At 53.7% G+C, this 20,521-nt stretch overlaps 1 protein-coding gene across 8 annotated transcripts in view; it reads left to right on the top strand.

The window, feature by feature from the left end:
- Positions 1-20,521, top strand: part of LOC102047355 (protein CEPU-1) — a 361,978-nt gene that overhangs the window by 331,222 nt on the left and 10,235 nt on the right. For all 8 annotated transcript variants that reach the window (XR_008735461.1, XM_055728658.1, XM_055728654.1 and 5 more), the window contains one exon: positions 38-163. Coding sequence is in view for 7 of the 8 variants with exons in the window: in XM_055728658.1 (XP_055584633.1) it covers positions 38-163 (126 nt within the window). In the remaining variant the exon portion in view is untranslated. The remainder of the gene's footprint in view (positions 1-37; positions 164-20,521) is intronic.

Raw genomic sequence — 20,521 nt, 5'->3', positions numbered from 1 at the left:
CGGTTGCATTTTCATTTGCCTTTTTGTGTCATTGCAGTGTCTCCGAAAATCACTGAGATCTCTTCCGACATCTCCATCAACGAGGGTGGCAACGTCAGCCTCACCTGCATAGCCACGGGCAGGCCAGACCCAACAATCACCTGGAGACACATCTCGCCCAAAGGTAAGAGATGAGCGTTACCAGAAATATTCTGGGATGGGCACACCACCATCCGCGAGCGGCTGGGGAGGTGCTGTTGGCTGGTTCACGTGGCACTTCGGTCACAAAGAGAAGGTGATGCGCACCGAAAAGACGTGGCTGAACGGAGGAGTTGATGACTCTGGTGGAGAAATATCCATCTTGACGGTCAGGGAGAGGAGCTGGTGGTTTTGCTCATGTGGAGGATTGGCCATAGGTACCAGGTTGGGGGTGTTGTGCTTCAGGATCGAATGGGCTTGTCCAGCCCTATTTTGAAAAGTTTTGGGGGAGTTCTGGTACATTGCTTCAAAGGAGGGCTGTAACTAGTGCAAATGAGCAGGAAAACACATGAAGCATTAATTGGTGGCCTTGTTAATTGGTAAGCAAAACCTAAGCAGAACTGTGTGGGTGTGACTGCTGGGAAGCAAATTCCTGTACGTGCCCATTTGGGAGCGTATTCTTTCAAAACCTTTTCCCAGCTGCTTTTTTTACATTTGCTTTGCGTTTTGCTGCCCTGTTAGTACCAGGTGGCTGCAAGGTTCTCACCGGTGGGCTGGGGGTGAGCTCTGGGGGCTTTGGGTGGGATGAGCTATCTGGCCAAGGGCCAGTGCCTGGCTCTGATGCTCTGACCCTACCTAAGGCCTTCAGTTCAACCTCAGTCATTTTTCCTCTGAGGTTTTACCAACGTGGGCTGTTGTCCCAGACAGCTGCCTCGAGTTCTCCTCGGGGATGCCCCGGCCAGGCTGTCCGGCAGCTGAAGGAGACGATGCAGCGGCAGCAGTGATGGATGGCGCCATGTCTGCTCTCTCTGTTCAGCTGCCTGACGATGACTGCGCTGTCTCAGTGCAGCTCCATTGATTTTTTTGCTATTTGTCTGCGCTGTAGCAAACTGCTAGACCAGATCCATCACTCTCCATAGCCCAGGCAGGCTGCGAGCTGAGTCGGCGACATCTCAGCCCCTTTCCTTGACAGGAGCCCCTGTAAAAACCATTGTCCCCCTGGTGCACGCGTTGACTTATCCGCCTTAGGTGGTCGTGCTTCTGAGAGAGTGGCCTTTGCTGGGGGTCTGTGCTTGGATGAGTGATGAAATGCAGGGCTCGGATCCGTGTGCTCCTCTCCAGCCCCAAGCGTCTATCCATGGCATCGAAGTTACTGTCACTGTATCTGTCACCATCAGGCGGCGTTCATGGTTGAGGCAGTGCATGTGCTCCCACCTTGAAGCCTTTTCTTCCTCCTCTTCCCCTTGCCTACCCTGACAATGTGGTTTTGTCTTGCTTAACCTCCTCGCCGCCTGTTTTTCACATGCATCTTGTTTTCCCCGCAGCCCCACTCTCCCTCTCATTTCCCCTCCTGCTCCCCCAGTGCGCTCCGCTCCCACTCCTGTGCCCCTCGCTGCCTCCTCTCGCACGCCATCCATCCTCTCCTACGCCATCCATCCTCTCCTAACCAGGCTCCCAGCTTACGATGCCTACGTCTTTTGTGAGGGCTATTTTCTGTGTTTGCTGCCATCCAGCAGGTTTCTTTCCCCAGGGAATCTTTACCTGCGCTTGAACCAGATGTTTCCATTTTACTTAGGACTTAGCTGCTATGGAAACTGAGGATGCTCCAGGAGAGGAAGAGTGAGCTAATCAGAAATTACCTGTGGCGCTGTGTAATTTGCAGCAGCAGCTCTTACCTGATTTTGGCCATGATTAGGCATTCTGCTTTCAAAACTCAAAGGGAACAAATGATCAGAGATTTACCTGAGTCTGACCTCCTGCTGATGGAGGGTGCTGAGCCCAGAGGTGGCCCGAGACAACTTTGGTGGCTGTCCATCTCGGTAGGCAGCTGCTGTTTCTCGCTCTGGGTCTGCCAAGCCACCAAAGGGGACCTCTGCTTCTCCGTTCTGCCTTCGGCACACGCAGGAGGGACGAGGCTTGGAAGCGTGGGGACTGAAAGAAGAGCCAGGATGGGTGCACAGAGGTGCTACAGCAGATGCCGAGATGGTAACCCTTACCCTAGTAGGATGGACTCTTAATTTGGAGAGCCAGGAGCAAGCGGGGACCCAAAGCGAGCTGCTGGCCCCTCTCTTGGCTGTAGGTCTTCCTCGCCTGCTCATCCCCAGGGACGTCTCGAGCGAGCTGCCTCCTGTTCCCTCTCGCTGTCTTTCTCCGTCTTGCTTGGAGTGGTGGAGAAAGGGGACAAGGGAGAGTTGGTTAAGGGGAAGCTGGTGCATAATTTAAGGGTTTACATAGCGGATGGGTAAGCGGCTCTCACTGATGTCGCTGGGGAGAGGCTTTGATAGCGCTGTCTGTGCCAGGCACGGACAGACCGGGAGCTGAAGGAGCCGGTCCCTACGCTTACACTGGCGAGTGCTCCTCTGTGCACAGGCACTTCACAGGCTTTATTATTTTCTTGGCAGCCGTAAGCTACTGTGCGGCTCTTGGTGGGAAATGGAGCAAATAAGAGTGTTTGCTCACCAGGGGAGCATGCGGTTGGGTCCTGCAGCAGATTTACACCAAGAGCAGCCCAGCTCCCCAGTGACTGATCTCACTCGAGACCCTTTCCCAGGCACTCCCGTCGCCCTCGACCGCTCGGCTGTCTTCTCTCCTGTGCATTGCCTTGGCCTGGTGCAGTATGTCTATAGCAGCTTGGTCTGGTGAGCTCTGCTGAACGTTTGCATCTGCAGTTGTTGCCACATCACTGGAGCCATTAAGCCTGGGTTTGAGGGGCTGTTTGGTTTGGGGGCTGGAAGAGTTCCCCACAGCCGGGAGGAGGAAAGTGTTTTCACTGTATAACTCAAGAACTGAGTGAACCTGAGACACTGTTTACTGCTAGTGAATCGCATGAGTGCTGGCCCTGTCAGTGCCTCCATCACCGCTCAGAGCCTTGCACGGTGGCTGGTCCTACGTGTACCCATCCTCATCCTCCCGCCTTCAGCAAAAGGAGGATGCTGGCTCTGGAGAAGGGTTTTGTGAACCTGTGGCCAATTCCAGCTAAGATATGTTACAGCCTATCTCTGCCCCTCTACCTCACCCCTCTCTGTCCTTTTTATTTCTTCTCCCAGTAACGCTGTGCTAACCCACGGCAATTCCTGTTAACGCATCTGAACAGGTTCGGGCGGAGAAAGAAGGGGAGCTGGTGTAGTCACAGCTTCTTCTGCCTCGGCAGAGGAGGCTTAACTGCTTTGGGGCTCTGCCCTGGGCTCAGATGCTCCAGCTGGCAGCACGACTGCCACCGGCGCTGCCAGGTACCGGCGCTTCAAAACACAGCTCACCAAAACCATACCGGGAAGCCAAGCTCTAGCGTGTGGTGGGGCAGCTCCATCCTCCCTTGACAGCCCTGTGGTACCAAGACCATTAGGACAGGAATCAATAGAGGCACCCTGAGCAGGGTAAAGGGAGGGAGGAAGGCAAAGAGGGAGATAAGGATGTAGATAACCATGGTCCAGATATAACATCCAGCATGAAAGCAGCAGCATCTTTCTAGAGGAGGCATAGACTGTGCAGAGGACTTGGACACTGGTGTGTGAAAGGCAATGTTGCGTGTGCCCATACACATTCATGTTTGCACCCATAGGTGCTGAGCACCAATTTGTATCCAAGGGTTTGGATGTATTGTGGTCCCCAGCTTTGTGGTGCTGATGCCGTCTCTAAACTGCAAAGAGGTCTTCTAGTTAATAGTCTGGTTTTGGTCACTCAGGTGTTTCCATAGTTACGGGACTTTTTATTTATTTTTTGGGGTAACTGATGTTGTCATGGCAATTGCCATGTTGTCAGGCTGGTTTTAATCTCTCAGCAGATGAAGGCTGGGATTTCTTGCCCAGGAAAAAGCGTGGCATCCCGAGCTGCTGGGCACAGAGTGTCACAAAAGCCCCATGTTGAGCTGCCCAGGGGATATTTAGCTGTGCTGCAGGCACAAGGCTCGTCATGCCTCCCATGAAGCTCGGGAAGGTGCTGAGGGATTGAGGTGAGGGCTCTCCCAGGAGGGATGAGGGCTCGGCAGCAGCTGTCCCAGGAGGAGCAGGCACAGTTTAGCAGCAATGATAATAAGGGCTCTGTGGTCAAATGGCAAGTGTGGTTATCCTGCCGTGACACGGCCAGGGGCGCAAGGCAAGGGTGTAAAAACCAGGTGTGCGCATGCGGATGCCTCCCCTGGCTCATCTGCCTGGGCAGCGCTGCTCTGCCATGCACAGCCGTCCTGAGCCAGAGGCTGCATCCAAGTCGTCATCCTTAACGACCCTTGATGGACTTTTCTGCCGTGGTTTTGTCTAATTGCTTTTTGATTATTGCTGTAGTATGATGGATTCCGGTGTAAGGCTTAAGACAGCGGCTGCCAGGGTAGAAAAACATTACGGTTTGGCCTGCTGGTGTATTTACTCATGAGAGGTCTGATCGAGAGGTCTTTATAGCAGGAATCCCTTGTTAATCTCAGGATTAGGCTGGGTGCTGAAAGCTAGATCCCGTGCGGAGCTGGAGTCCTGAGCTGAGTGAGCTGTGATTTGTGGGGTAGGTGCCACTTTGGTGCTTCACAAGGCAAAGGCACGAGACGGGGGAGATGCTGGGAGGATCCTGACATTGCCACGTTCCGGATATCCTCTGTGATCACTCCATTTAACCTCCACGTTCCTTCGTGTCCCCTCTGGAAGAGGTACAATAGCAGTCCCTTGTCTCGCAGGACCGATGAGGGGATAAATACATTCAAGACATGAGGCACTGAGACGCAGCAGTAATCACAGCTCATATATGCACTTAAGATAGATGAGACACGGTGGCCTAACGTGGCAGAGGTCTCATGAGATCATCTGTCTATACATCAGCAGCAAACCAGTGAAGGGACTCTGGGAGAAGTCTGGTATATTTGGGTATATTGATTCTCTCTGGCTCTTGGTGAGGTTTAAAACAGGAGGACAAGCAACCGCAAAAAAAATCTAGCTTGAAGAGTTGCTTGTCCCTAGGAAGGGGACACGTACCCCCTTCTCAGAGGTTTGTCCATTGAGCACATTGAGTGTTGTCTTCATCTTTCCAGGATCCTCCCTGGACAGGAGGCAGGGGATATTTGTAGGCTGGACATATCTGGAGCCCAGGTGGGAAGGACAGAGAGAAGGGGGATCCACTTGGGTGGGAAAGTCTCCTCCTGCTTCTGTGCCGCCTTGTCCCTCGCAGCGATCCGCTCAGCATCCTGCAGGATCGCTCCATTTAACCCTGCCTCAAGTCACCTAATGAACTTAAGACGAGAGTGCTGTGCTCTCTGCTGATCCTTGTAACAGGGAAACAGCTCAGAGATGGTTTGTGTAAAGCTGCTTCCATGTTCATCCTGGGTCTTGTGCTTCTGCACTGTCCTTTTGAGATGGTGTGAGCCAACGCACGAGGTGTCTCGGGGAAGGGAGCTGAGTCTTCCCACTGTGGCTGCGCGATGGAGCACCTGAGCTGCGGCGTTGGGTTGGGTTGACCATCATGTCCCACCTCACCTTGTTGCATGCATTCCCCGGGTCTCGTGGTGGCTGGGCGTCTCATGGGGGCTCAGCTGACTCATTCGGTAGCCGAGCACCTTGTCCTCCTTCCAAGAGGCAGTTGCAGGCCTGGGCTCCAGCTGAATTAACTGAAGCATTTCAACCGGCTCCAATCCTGTCGGCAGCTCAACCGTCCCCTTGTTTACTGTTGAAATAATTACTGCTTTGCCATAATATTAGCTCTGAGCCGTGACTCCATTACCATTATCGCCGGAATATTACCCATTTATTATCTCCCAGCAACCCTGGAAGATGAACACTAGGCTTCAGAGACCAATTGTTTTACAACAGACAGGATCTTGGTGTGCATTGTTTAATGAGGTAAACTACATTATAGCCGGCATTAATTTGGCTGCAGTGCACTCCACTAAATCATTGTTAACCTGTAAATCTGCCACCGGTTTTGATGCGCACTTAATCCGCGCATGCTGGACACATCGGCCAGGAAAAGGGTCACCAGTGGTTTGGCTCCTTTTGCGCTGTGTGGGGTGCAAAGAAATAGGTTGCAGCACTCTTGGACTTGGAGATGGGCTTGCTTTGTTCATGTGCGTGGTGGTGGTGAAGGAGTTTTAGTTTTGTGCATGGTGGTGGTGAAGGAGAAGCTGGCAGCTGGCATTGCCAGGGGTTGCTTGCAAAGCATGTGGACACGTGCCACGACCAGCAGCAGGATCCTGCCAGGAGCAGGGTGAATATTTAGCTCCCTGAGGGCCAGCAGCTTCTCCATCAGAGAAGCTCCTTCTCATCTCCATCCCGTGGGAGCAGGATCTGGCCCAGCAGGAGCCAGGGTCCAGTGGAATTGCGTCATGGGCTCCAGCTTTTGCTTTCTTCAAGGAGTGACTTAAACACAGCGTGCCACATGCTAAGTGCTTGGCTGTGGGTAGCTCTTTTTAGCATTTCCCTTCCACCGATGCACCCTGGTTCCTCCAGCTTTTCTGAAGCAATGGGAGTTTATGTACTTGTATGCATGTGTATATATATATAAAAGTAATATTTTTGATTCCCCGCATGGTGGAAATGAACTCTGTGAGCTGATTTCTTTGCATATTTGGCATAGCTGCCTTTAAAATATGCATCTCAGTACAAAAATAACAAGACCCCTACCAGCTACAAATGAGGCGATGCCTTTCCCTTAAGGAGGAAGAAAAAAACCCTCTTGGTTTCAGCGTATTCCCTAAACATAGCTTTGCAATGTCACGCTTTCCCTCCTTGCCGGAGGCAGAGCGTGCTCAGCTCCTTATAGCAACCTGGGGAAGCGGGTGGGCCAGTCGCTGTCGTGGGCAGTGGTGCTGCCCTGCTGGGGGGCAAAAGCGGGCGGCTCTGCCCGCACCCCCACGTTTTATTCTTTGGCTGATCCCGTCAGTCGCTGGCTACCTTTCCTGCAAAGGCGAGACCCGCTGTGGTGTTGCAAATGGACCCGATCTGGGCTGCCATGGTGCCCAGCAGGAGGGAGCTGGCACCCCATACAAAGCCATATTAATATCGGAGATATATTTTTCTTCCTCCTGAGCCGACCCGTTTGCATGACAATCCTGGCAGCCCTGCGTGCACGAAGTGGTGGTGGGACCAGGTTAGGACAGTGGGGAAGTTTCTATTCTCTCCCATCGCCCGGGATAACACCCTTACCACTCCCCACCCAAGCATCCCGTGCTCCAGCTTGGTGCGGAGACGGCGATTTTCACATCACTGGCACCATTGCCCACACCAGCATCCTTTCTCCATCCCCAGCAGCACCTCGGCTAACCGTGGGAAGAAGGGAATATGTTAGTTAATTCTTAGGCGTGGTGCAACAAGGTGGACAAAACCCAACTACTGCTAGTGTCAGCTCACCAGATTTTCTGTCTCTTCTTCGGCACTGAGCTGCTTTTTCCTCCTTCCCCGGTAAACGTGTGGCTTTGTGTTAGCAGCTCGCTCCCTGCCTGGGACTCTCCTTTCATTTGGCTGGCGTGGGGAAGAGCAAGGGATGGGAGTGTCTGAGATTCGAGAGATCTCCACACAAATTAAAACCTTTTATCAGCCCCTAATAGCTGTGCAAACTAATTATATTTGGGCCAAACTTTGCCAGTGACTCCCCCGAGGTATTATTATAAAAATCTGAGCTGTGGAAACGCGTCCCCATTCTGTCAACACCAGGTCGCTTCAGCTATAGAAAACTCTGCTCCGGCTGGTTTTAGCTCCCGTGATGTGCTTTGCATAAGCTGCCGCAGTTGTTTTCAGGGAGGAGAGAGCCTGGCTGGGCTACCTCACATGTGGCCCAGGTCTGCCGAACCAAGGGCAGAGCTGGGTGTGGGGGAAAAGCACTGAAATATTTCATTGCCCAAGCCCTGCTAGCCCGGCTCTGTCCGCCGCTGCTCTCCTGCAGCCGTCAGCATGGCCTCAGGGCTGCAGGTGCACAGATGAGGTACCCCCATCCCTGGAGGGATGGGACATCGTGATGAAGGGTGGGAAGGATGCCTGGAGAAGTGGTGGGGATGCTCAAACCCCAGCAGGCAGGTGATGCGAGTGAGCAGCCCAGGGAGGAAGCACAGCTCCGCTGCGAGGCTACACATGGATGGTTTTCCTAGTGCCGGCATCTTGCTGGGGGTCTTCTGGTGATGTTGGAGCTGATTCCCCCCAAAATTTGTGCCTTTCTTTCTCCCTGGCATTGCCATTTGCTCCTTTCCTTCCCTTGTAACATCTACTCCGCTTGCCGAGCTTGCACAGGGCATGGCACCGGGGCTGAAGACATCCCCCGTGTTCACCTGCCCACACTGTCTGTTGGTGGAGGCAGCGTGAGGAAATGCTTTGCCTGCCCTTGTGAAGCTTGTCCCAGTGGGAAGGAGGGTTTTGCCCCCTGCCACCATTCCTCTACCATCCTTGCACTCTTCCTCGGTGCAGAGTGCCGGCTAATGGGGTGGAGCTAGCTCGAGCGCTCTCTATTAATGGAGCAGAATATAAACAGAATAAAGCCTTCATTTCCCGGGCTGTGATTTCATTATTAATATACTTTACAGTTCACAGGTTGTTCATTTGCTTCCATGTTTTCTCAGCTGGTGTAATCTGCGGCGCAGAGTGAGAAGAGTCATAAAATTTCCATTTCCAGTTGAATGTGCGTCCAATTCGCCGTGAAATGTTTCTTTCTGTCGTGAATATTAAGTGCCCGAGGAGTTGGTAGCCGCAGGATTAGGCAGGGCAGGTTGCCAGCCCCTCTCCACATCCCGGGGGTGCGGGAGAGACGTGGGTGTGGGAGAAGGAAAAGTGACAAGGCAAGGTCTAGGGACTGAGGGAAGGACCACGTGGCAGAGAGAGGAAGAGGGAAAGGGGAGAGAAAGAAGCCGTGCAAAATATTCTGGAGGGAAAGGGAGAAAAGCTGGAGAGTGGCAAAGAGACTGGCGGCAAGGAGGGATGTGGTTGGCGAAGGATGCTCCGCCAGGGCAGACCTGTGCTCCACCTCCTTATTTCCCTGTCCCGTGACCTTGATACGTGGCAGGGAAGGTGTTGCACCGGTGTCTGCTGCGGTTTGTCAATGGGTTGTTGGTGTCTGTGCTTGGCCAGTGCCCCGGGCTTTGGAGCTGTGCCTTTCCCCTAGCCTGATCACAGGTAGAAAGAGAGTTTCCTTGTCTCTGGTGAGGCTGAGAAACACCGCTGCGCTTGTATGGGCAGGGAGCTGAGACGTGCTGGCGAGCCGGAGCTGCTCGACTGCCCTGGACCACGCTAAAGACCAGCAGTGAAGAGCCCTGGAGTTGCAGGCACCGTTGCACACGCAGAAAAAGGGCTTGTCATATCAATTTGGTGGGAAAAAAACTCATGTTCTGCTCGTGGTTACATGACCGGCAGGAGAAGTGGAGAGATTTTTTTTGTGTATTTAGTGAGTTCTTGAACGGTTTGGAGCAAATTGGACAGTCACTGTGGGGCAGGGCAGCGGGAGTTTGGGTACTCGGGGCAGGTGGGCCAGCCACGAGGCTGGGCAGGCGGGAGGCAGGTAGCCCCTGCCGGGGTGGCGGTGCCACGGAGGGGTGCCCACAGCTGCAATGCCACTGGCAGCACGCACATCTGGCGGCACATCTGGCAGACTGCTGCAGCTGGAGGCGGTGAGGGATGTGCACCCCAGTTACCTCTCCCCTGCCCACCGCCCTGTCCTTGTGATAGCTGTGTGTGATGCAGCGGCACTGCCGGGGGGAAGGGGACAACAGGCCAAACCCTGGCAGTGTGCCCAAGCCGTGGGGATAACTCGGGTGCTGCCTGGAGTTGATGGCACCATTTCCTTCTGACTCTTTGCTGAAATGACTTCTGCCACGGCATTCCTCACTGCAAGAAAAAAAAAAAAAAAGCCTCTTCCTTTCCCATCTTCCCTTGGTTGAGTCAAGATAATAATAGTCTTTTTCTGATCCCCTGAACTTTCCCATCTGCTTGGTAAAACAATGGCAATTCTTTTTCCTCCTGGTCTCTCTCTCTCTGTCTTCCTCTCTTTTATTTTTATTCTCCTACAGTATAATTTAAAGTCAGAGCAATACCGTAGCCCATGGGTTTTTCCCCTTCCTGTGATACGCTGCTGTTATTTAAAATGGCTTTTCCCTTGCAGAGCAATGCCTCTCGCTGCCCTCGCAGCACCCGTAGCAGGGCTGGTACCTTCACAGGAGGCCTGGAGAGGGGATGATGGGCTCCAACAAGGTAGTCAGCCCTGGCTCCAGTCCCCCTGTTCCCAATGCCCAGGGGCCAGTGTCACCCATCCCTGCAATGCTTGGCGTGGTCCTCCGCTCCCCATCTCTCCCCGCCAGGCTCACAGCATCCTTGCCAGCCCCCCGCAGCCCCCTGGCTGTGCCAAGCCCATCCATCTCGCCGCCCATGCATTCCCCCAGCTTCTCTCAATAAGCTGCAGTATTGCGAATGATCCTCCAGAAATGGAGACATCAGTGCCATAAAACACGAGGGACAGAGCAAGGCCACTGGGCTGGAAAATAGCGTGTCTGAAAAAATAAAGACGGGCTAAAGATGATGGAGAGGCGACAGCGGGTCTCACCCTGCCATGATTCAGATGGCTCTGGGGGGTGAAGAAGGGTCGTGGGATCCCCAGAGGAAGAGGAGAGAAGGAAAATATCCCAAATTTGCAGAAAGCCGTGGCAGCGATGGCATCCGGGCTTGCTGGGAACCGCCTGCAGGGATACGCGGGGAGAAGGGAAACTTTCCCAGATCCCCATGACTTCTTGCCAGCACTGAGGCTGGATTTAGCCAGCACTTGACGCTTATTTTTTCACTCTAATGCCATTATGCCACTTGCTTCCCATCCTAGGGATATTTTCTTAATGCGGCTGAAATACAGCTTAACTGTGGTTACAGCCATTTAACGCTTTGGATTGCAATTGCTTCTTAAGAGCTTGTCCTACGGAGAAAGCCTTTGGGTTTAAATTTGCAGCCAGAGGGACCCTACGGTCCTGGCTGCCAGCAGCTGTTTTTCAGACAAATCCGGAGGAAAGCGGGGTGCCTGGAGTTTGGCAGGGGATAGGAATATGCTCTCGCCTGCAGAGCAATGCTGGTTGCACGTAGGGGATGTGGTGGATCTCCCAGCCGGGGAGCCCCATGACATTTTTTCAGGTGCTTTGCAAAACTTCTGCAAACAGCAGGCAGGAGCACCTCATTTCTTGGTGTTACCCTGAGCCGCCTCTCTCCTCACCAAGCCTTGTGCACCACAGCTTCTCCTAGAGACGGGGACAAAGCTGCCAGAAATGGGCCGGGCTCCAGGAAAGCCAAGTTGCACCAGGATTTAATCGAGGAGCAGTGCTCCCGCAAACAGGATGCGCGTGTTTGTCTGAGCGATTTTCTCCGGCAGCATCTGTCACTCTCCAACATCTTGGTATCATTGCAGCAAATTAGTTAAGCACTACCCACTGTACCCCATCTGTCAGGCAGCCCCTCCGCACGTATGGGGCCCTACCTTGCCGCCTCTCCAAAGGAGCTCACCGGCAAAGGCTGAGAGCCAAACAACAGGACAAATTAAATCAAAAGCACAGCTTCGACACCCAGGGGGAAAATGCACATCAGCTTTGACTTATTGCATGGCGCACGCTTACAAGAGAGAAGCAGCGGCTTTTGTCACTGCAAGGGGCCATGAAAAATGAATTAGGGCCGCTGCTGGGAGAGGGCACGCAGGAGAATCTTTCATTCTGGCGACGCTGTCCTCTCTCACCTTGCAAGCGGCAACAGAGAAAAAATCGCGGGGAGGCAGAAGGAGTAAGGAGAGAATGGAGAGTAGACTTCTTGTTGGGTGGCTCATTAAGGTCTGGCTGCAGGAGAGAGCATGGGAGGAAGAGCGGCTCGGGTGCCCCGGGAGCAGCGCTGGTGCTCGAGCAGAAGCACGGAGCTGCTGGGAGAAGTTGTGTCCTCGGTAACTCTCTGGAGAGGGCTTGGCTCCGTGGGAACCTCAGTATTTGGTTTTCATGTGCCTTTTGCATGCGTTCCTGCGAGGATGCAGAAAAGCTGCGTGGGAGGTGGCTTGGTGGTGGTCACAGCCTCTGCTGAACCTTTCCTCTGGGTGATCCGTCCCTCCCGGTGCCACCACCTTGGATCCAAGCAGGTAGACCCCAAGGGCCGAGGAGGAAGCTGTTCGGCTCCGTGCTTGTGGTGATGCGTGGGTATCATTAAGAAAAGCAGTGCTCTGATGAGCCCTACACCCATCTTTGCTACAGTTCTGACGCCACTTAGGTGCGTGGTGAACTGCAGCCATTGCTAATTTGCTCTAATGGGGTGGCACGTGCCGAGTGGACCTTTTCCTGGGGCTCGGCATCCTTACCAGCACCCTGGGAGGAGGCAGGGGCTGGGAGAGGCTGAGGCTAGTTGCTGCCAGTTTGCCGAGCCCCGAGCTGTCTCCGAGCTAGCCTGGCTTTCCTTTGCGCCGAAATAAAAGGGCTCATTCTTCATTCGACTCGTTTGCTCCTGAGTTAGAGCCTCGTTCAAGGGTGGTTGGTCCCTGAGTTGTTTTGTTTTGTTTCTTTAAATATTAATTTCCATAATCCTTTTATTTCCCAAGGAACTACTTCTTCCAAACAAAGGGTTTAATGCTTCTCTTTTATTCCCGGTAACAAATAAGTTGTCTGAGGCGTGCAAACATCCCGGCAGCAGCGAGCTGTGCGTGTGCAGCTGCCGCCTGACGGCAACGAACCGCATTTAAGGACAACTTGTGGTGCGCAGGGGATGGGGGAGAAGCATCCCCAAGGGATCACAGGTACCGCAGCAGCATCTCCCCAGAGATGCTCACCCGGAGAGGGAGGGCGCTGAGCCCGGCTGGTGCTGGGAAGCCCCCGTGCAGCCCGGGATTCCAATCTTTTGCATGGAGGCGTCTCTGACATGCCTTTTTGAGATGGAAGATTTGAGAGCCGAAGGCCGGGAAGCACAATAGAAGATAGACTGCTTGTACCTCATTGTCTGGAGAATAGATGGGCTGCGGGCTCCCAGAGAATAGGAGCTGCCACTCAGGTGGCTTTAATAGAACAGGCGGCAGATAGATTTCAATAAAAGAAATGAGTATAAATATTGTTAGCGGAGAAGAGAGGAAAAGTGAAAAGGATCTTGTTTGACGAGTCACAGTGGGAAACTTTCAAGGACTTTTAAGCTAAAAACTCTTCACAATGGTGCTATAATGGGCGGCTCAACCGACTCAGGTGCGTGGCGCAGCACCGGCGGGATGAGCGGACCAAGCAGGCACCCCGGCACGCTGCGGCACAGCTTTGTGTGGGAGGTCTGGCCCTGAACACAAGGCACGGTGGCGAGGTGGCCGTGCCAGGGAAGCCCCCTTGTGTTTTGGCTCCCTGGGCCTTGCTTTGGCTGTCTATGGCATGGGTGGTGAATGTAGGCTATAGGCTGTGAATACAGGCTGGGTGACCAGCAGCAGGTGATGCGGTGGCGTCTGGAGGGTCTCTGCAAGTTGCAAGTGCCTGGTGAGTTGTGTTGCGTACACCCATTTAAGAGTTAAATATTTGAGTTGTTGTAGGATATGCCAGCCCCAAGTGTGGTCTCGGGGCTGACTGCAGGTGCACTGAGCAAATGTAGCCACAAATGTGGGTCCTGCCCCAGATCTAGTTCCAAGTGGCACAAGAAGTTGAAGAAAACATCTTCCCTGGCAGCAGAGAGTGGAGGTTTGCCAGCAGGCTGCAGAGCTTCAGCCTTCGAGATGGCTCTTGGTTGGCAGTTGCTTTTGGAGGGTACCTGGCGAAATCCCTGTGTCCTGTCCCCACAGTCATGGGAGACGGGGCTTCAGAAATAGTCACCTCTCCTCACATCAGCCCAAAATTGTGCCTGGGAGGGTCCTCCATCACATCTCACGGCAAAATGCAAGGCACCGTCAGCTCCCCATTATGCTCAAAACAGTGGAAAGGAGAAGAGAAGTGGCAGCACCACATGGCCATGCACAAGGAGAGGCTGCTGCATGCCAGGGGAGGAGGGGACACCAGCACCCCTGCAGGAGAAGGACTTTATGGTGAGCATCGATCTATCACCCAGCTTGCATCTGCCTGGGGTGCGTTGGGAGCCCTCGGTGCAGTGCTGGGCACTGGCCACCCCCTCCCTCGCAGCCTGTGCTGCTATGCATGAGGGCACAAAGCAAAATTGCCTGTGAGAGTTCTGCCAAAGCCAATTTAATTAAGGGTAAGAGGAAGGAAAATGGGATGTCTCCTCTCCCTGTGGTGATACCAGGCACAACTGGTGATGCTCACCACCCCTGGGGTGTGAGGATGAGGAGGGACCCCAGGCTGCAGCAGCCAAGGGAGCTACTGCAAAGCTCCCGCAGCTCTGAGTGCCGCAAGCGCCGCACCGAAGCCAGGCAGCGAGAGCACCGTCCCCTGGGGCTTCGCACAACATCAGGCCACGGAAACATGCTAATTAACATGGAAAAACATGTAAGAGGAGAGATTTCTTTCCTTGTCGACGGGAAACTTCAAAAAGAGAGAGACCTGACCCTGTGTAAGTGCAACGCCGTCTCTGATATGCTGTGTGCCTCTTTCTGGGATTACGGTCCTTCTTCTGAAGGCTTGTGAAGAATGAAGAAGCGGGGGTTCACACCCCGTACCTGCCGTGTGCTGTCTAAAGGGGTCCCTCCTCTAAGGGGGGGCGCAGATGGAAATGGGCTGGAGCCTGCGGTACAGGGATGTAATATTCACGAGAGGAAGGAGCATGCCGTGCTTGCCTGGGTCGATAGGGTAATCTTAAAAAAAATCATTCCTGTAATGATTGCTGTGGATGATTTCAAGCAGGTTAATTACCCCCAATCTTTCTCCTCTGGAGCGTGGCGGCGTTAAGTTGCAACTGGGGAGTTGGAAAGAAGGGGGTGCATGGAGGGGAAGCTGCCCTCGCCGGTGTCATTTGCCTGATCAAACAAAAATGGGGAAGGGAATTTTAGAAACGCCTGAACTTTGTTCCCTAGGTGTGATTTGAGCGGTCAGGAGCGAGTAAATGCTGGTTAATATGAGGTGAAGGAGATGTTTCCCCCGTCTTTGGCCAGGGCATGTGCTGGAGGCAGCCTCAGCTCTTTTTTACCCCCATACCTGGGGCTGTGTGGTGCCTGCTCTGAGCACTCACGTTTGGAGTGTTCCTTCCCCCACCACCTTCCCTGCACACCAGGAGTCGAGCTGCCCGCGCGATGCTACTAAATCACCCGCCCCGCGCTTTTCCGCCCGCTGCCACACAGAGGAGAGGTGAAGCAGGTCTCGGGTGCCGACAATTTGCTCTTATTACCTTTGTGTGTTTTATTTATTTACTATAAACTGTTATAGGATGGCCATCACTACCGCATCAGAGTGACGTTTGAAATATATGGCTCTTGGGTTTAGCGCGTCACTTGGAGCCAGGAGTCTGCGTGATGTTAATTTTTATTGCCAGAAGTAGCCATAAATTGATAGTTCAGAATTGCTGTAGGGACTGTAATTAACTAGTTACTATTTCACCTCCAAAAGGAGCAATGTTTCACGCTCTTACTTTTACTTATCTGGAATCAGCCGCTGTCAACATCCGCTGAAGCCCGTATAAAGATTTATAGACCTTGGAGGTAAATATTGACTAATGGGCAGTTGGCTTAATGTTCACCTTGAAGGACAATAAATTGTGCTATTGATTGAAGCAAGATGTCAATATCTGCATTGTTGTAAACATTTTAATAAAATTATCTCCATAAAATATTCTCCTTCTCCAGCCGATCCTGGCTAGTAGGATCGGTGCCCAGAAAATGCAGCGGCACGGTGTAGCAGGCAGGGTAGCACCTCGGGACCAGCCCTGGGATTTTGGGCATCCAGAGATGAAACCCACTGCAGGATAATTGCTGAGGCTGCGTCTTTGAGTTTTGGAGGTGGAAATATCACAGCCTGGGGTGGCTGGGCTAGCTGGCCTTGATCCCGAGGTGCAGGGAGTTGGTACAGGCACGTGGCAGCATGAAAGATACGCCGTTGCTGCTGGGTGCTGCATGCCGTGCTGCCTGGTTGGCACGACATGCCACATGGCTCGGAGCAGGGACGGGGACAGCAGCTGTGGTTCTCGGGAGCGAGCACAGGGCCCAGAAGCAGGGACGGTGGCTGTGCCGCTTGCCGCACGCAGTGTGCCACGGGGCGCTGGCAGGATGCTGCGGCAGGGAGCGGTACCTTGCTCCCAGTTCAGCGAAGCTTTTTTAATGGCATCACGGGCAGCATTCAGCCAGGGAAAGCTCTAAGCAACGTGTCCTAGAGACCTGAACATGGCTGTAATGGTGAGCCAAGGGACAGTGGCATGTAATTAATTTGGGAACATGTGTTCACGTTCTGGTGAGTTATTATCTTGTCAGAGGCTCAATGGAAGTAAAAGGGTGGGAGGAGGCAGAAGGGAGACAAGTCGGGCTGGGAAAATGAAGAGAAGCAAGGGAAGGAGGGATGAGTATGGCTGCATGAGGCACCTCGTCGCAGCCGCACAGTGTGGGACCCCAGCGGCAGCTTTGCCATCTCTTGGCTCTGCTCTGCCTGGGTGCTCTGTGCCAGGCCAGGATCTCGCCTCCGTGGCCGCTCCACCGCTGTGACAGCCATGCTCCCTGTGCCAGGGACCTTGCAACGCGTGGCAGCGGCTGCTGCTGTGCCGATGGCAATCTCTCCAATGTCCCCACAGTGGTTTACCTGCACCAAGCGAAGTTATTTATACCTCTGTATTTGGGGCTGCTCGCTGCTGTGGCACGTGGCCATCTCTGGCTGGAGGCTCCCAAGCGCCATGCCAAACGCTGCCGAGCTCCCCGGCTCTGGTTGTGGCGTGGGCTATTTATTGTGCATCGCATCTGTCTTGGCTATTTTGCAACTGGGCTGAGTTTTCCCCCTTGCTCCTTTTGGCTCACGCTTCCCCTGCCCTGAGGTTTTTTTTAATGGAGATCTGCAGTGTTACAGAGCAAGTCCTAAGTCGTGCGTGGTGGTCTGTGCGTGGCTCCCGTTCACCGAGCAAGTGGATTCAGGCTCTGGTTTTCCATCTCCCCGGCTCGCGCTGGGTTAGTTTGTCATCCTCGGCTGATGAGCAAGGATTACGCTTTTACCTAGTCCGTGGCTGTTCCATTTCTGGCCTGTATTATATTATTAGTATTAATAATAATAATGATGGGTGCTGGCTGTGCTGGTTTTCTAGCTCCCGAGGAGATGAGAGAGCTCTCCCATTAATTCCTGCAATATTTCAGCTCCTAATTGTGCTCAAGCAGAGACAGCTGTGAAAAGTTCCCACCATCAACTCAGGCGGGGAAGGACTGGTACCTCTGGGGGAGCTCCTGGAGATGTGGTGCACTGGGCCAGCCCTGCCCTGAGCATCCCCAAGCTCCAGGTGCTTTCGGAGGCAGGGGCCGTGGCAGCTGGGTTTGCCCTGCTTCCCACTAGTGCGTTGCTCTAGCTCCAGCCTCGGGCAAGCAGGGGGAGGACCACAGCGCCATCCGAAAGGGCCTGATGTATGTGAGGCTGGTTGGAGAAATAACCCCCATCCAAAACATCAGCTTGGGCTTGCCTCGCTCCTAAGCCCGGGGAACTGAGCCTCACCCAAAGCATGCAACCCGGCATGTGGATAAATGTCCCTCCCGTGCCCTGCCAGCCCCAGGGGACCCAAGCAGCCACGGTGACATGGTCACCCTGTTGCCTTCTGTAAAGCAAGGTCTGCACTCACAGATTGTGTTTGCTTAACCCTGGCCCTGCTCCCTGGGTCCCATCTATTTGTTTTTCCATTCCTGGCAGTCACTAATGAATGAGATTTGTCCAACTATCAACAAGACTTCCCATTATAAATAGGCAAAATTGCAGAGGCCAGGGAGCCGAGCGGCTGGGCAATTACTCTCGGTCCGTGCCTTTGCCCCTTGGCTGACACAGATCTGGCAGCGCAGGTGGCAGCAAAGTGGCTTTATGGACCCGGTTTTCCTGCAAAGCTCCTTGTGCAGGAGGGGACAAGGGAACACAGCAAGTGTCCCTGTCACCTGGCGTGGCCAGCTTTGCCTGTGTGAAGCAATGCCCTCGAGGCAGGGATCCTTCATGTCACCTTATTCATAGAATCATGGAATGGTTTGGGTTGGAAGGGACCTTGAAGATCACCTAGTCCAACCTGCCTGCCATGGGCAGGGACACCTCCCACTAGAACAGGTTGCTCAAAGCTCCATCCAGCCTGGCCTTGAGCACTTCCCCTTGAACCCTCTGATCATCTCCACGGCCTCCTTTGCACCTGCTCCAGCAGCTCCATGGCCTTACGCATCCCAGAGCTGGATGCAGTGCTGCAGCTGGGGTCTCAACTCTTTGAGTGTGACCATCCGGGCAATTCCTTACCCGCCCAGCATCCTTGCGATGCTGAGGCTGGCACTAAGGAAGCAGGATCTGGCCAGAGCCCGTAGCAGGGACAATCTCCCTAACACTGTCGTCGTAATCTGAGCACAAGTAATACCAGGTCACGCTCAGGGCAAAAGCAGGCATCAGCTTCAGCTCCAAGCATCCCGTTTCAGTTGGGAGTGGGCTCTGCATGCCAGAGTCGATGGACTGTAGCCAAAATCTTGCAATTGCCAATGTGAAACACTCCGGGCCCTGCAACCCTGAACTCTCTGTGCTCTGCCTCTCTGCCAGCCGATTACCACGCACGTATCTCAGACTCCAGCGCTACACAGGCACAGAGGAAGCCTTCATCTCTCAATTTCCTGAGCTTTTGCAGGTGGAAAGCTGACCCTCGCAGTTACTTTAATGAAGTCTTTTGCTGGGTAATGAAACACACTCGAGCTGCTGTGCTCCCAGATCAAACTGGGGATGCGTGCTACAGCCTGGCTATGGTGAGGGCTAATTCTTGCCATGTGCGAGCCGGCTCCGGCACGCTCGGGGAAGAGCCTTTGGTTAGTTTGGAAGCACAGTGTTATCTGAGCCGTTGCACAAACTGGAGTCAGATTTGTGCAAGGAGCATCTGAAGGCCACCGGCTGTGTCGTTATTTTATCAGCAGGCAGCGCTGTGCTACAGAGAAGCTGATTCTAGGTCAGCTGTAAAAGGGATCTTCCCCCCCCCCCCCCCCCCCTTTCCTTTTTTGCAGCTCACAGTGCTGCAGGCCCGGTGGATGTAACACTGCAATTTGTGTGCCTCCAAAGGATATCGATTTTAGGGTAACGCCTTCATATCTTACCCTTCAGTTGTGCTAAGTACTGATGAGCTCAGTGGTTTCGACCGTGAGCCACTCGGGTGGGAATTTCGGCACGGGTGGATGTCAGCAAGTCATCACGGCGGGTTGCACGGGAAAACTCCTTTTCCATAGTTCATGGTGCAGCACGGAGCTGCCTTCCCAGTTAGGTCAGCCTGGGATAGTGGGATGCACACATGTGTGTGCACGGGGTCCTCGGTTCAGCCGGTGAGTGTGCATGTGTGCGAGAGAGCAGTGGAGGTGCAAAGTCCTGGGACCACCGTGCAGAAGTGCCGGTGCAGGGGGGAGCCAGGGTGTGATTTCATTACACCCTGAGCATATTTGCACTGGTTTGAGCTGACAAGAGCAGCACCTGAGATTGCAGCAGCGGGATCCCAGCGGGTGCCTGGGGTGCTTGCTGCAGGAGCTCGCCGTGTCGAGCTGTGCAGGGGCGTTACAGAAATGGCATCGGCGCTGGCTTGGGGCCCTGCATGCAAACCCCCATGTACACGTGCTTTCCAGACGGCCACTTTGGCGAGCGGTGGCGTGTGACCACGCTCACTATTTATGGGCGGTGGGAAGAGATGCTATAAAAGTATCAGCCGGTGGGATGCAGACAGCGTGCGCCCCAACGGAAGCCACCCGTGTGTATATTTTGCATGCATTTGTTAGAAGCAAGGTGCGTACGGTTGACTGGCCAAGCACGGTGAGCCGTGGCCCATCGGGTCGCGCTAGTGCAGAGACGCGGTAGCCGGGTGGGAAGCGAGGGCAAGCGCAGCATCACCCGGGTCCAGTGGCCGAGCTCGCTGCATCCCCTGGGGACCGGGGACCTGCGCTTGGCCTCTCTGCCATTGGCACTCACTCCCAGAAACAGCTGTCCAGAGCTAATTTATTTCCTAATGCTGCAGCAATGTTAATTTATAAATTACACTGGTAATTCGAGCTATTATTAATTTCAGATGGTGTAGGGCAAGCCTAATTAAAATATGACACCAATTGCCACACATATGTACCAAGGACTACCGTTTAAAATTTATAGGAATATTAAGTGTGACACTGGTCTCAGAGATGCCTCGCACAGTAATTACAGCATCTCGGCTGCGCAAGATCCGACGGGGAGATGTAAACGAAAGGACGGGAGAAGTTATCCCCGTTCGGGGGCTGTTGAAAACCTACTTGTGCCGTTTGTTCGGCAGCAAGCAGCATTTCTCCAGGCTGTTTAGCGGACGTGTCCTAATTGCCGGGTTTCTTTATTTAACTCTGCATT

Source organism: Falco cherrug, chromosome 17 (genome assembly GCF_023634085.1).
Source record: "Falco cherrug isolate bFalChe1 chromosome 17, bFalChe1.pri, whole genome shotgun sequence".
In the NCBI taxonomy this organism is placed as follows: domain Eukaryota; kingdom Metazoa; phylum Chordata; class Aves; order Falconiformes; family Falconidae; genus Falco; species Falco cherrug.
This window is presented reverse-complemented; position numbering and strand designations above follow the sequence as displayed.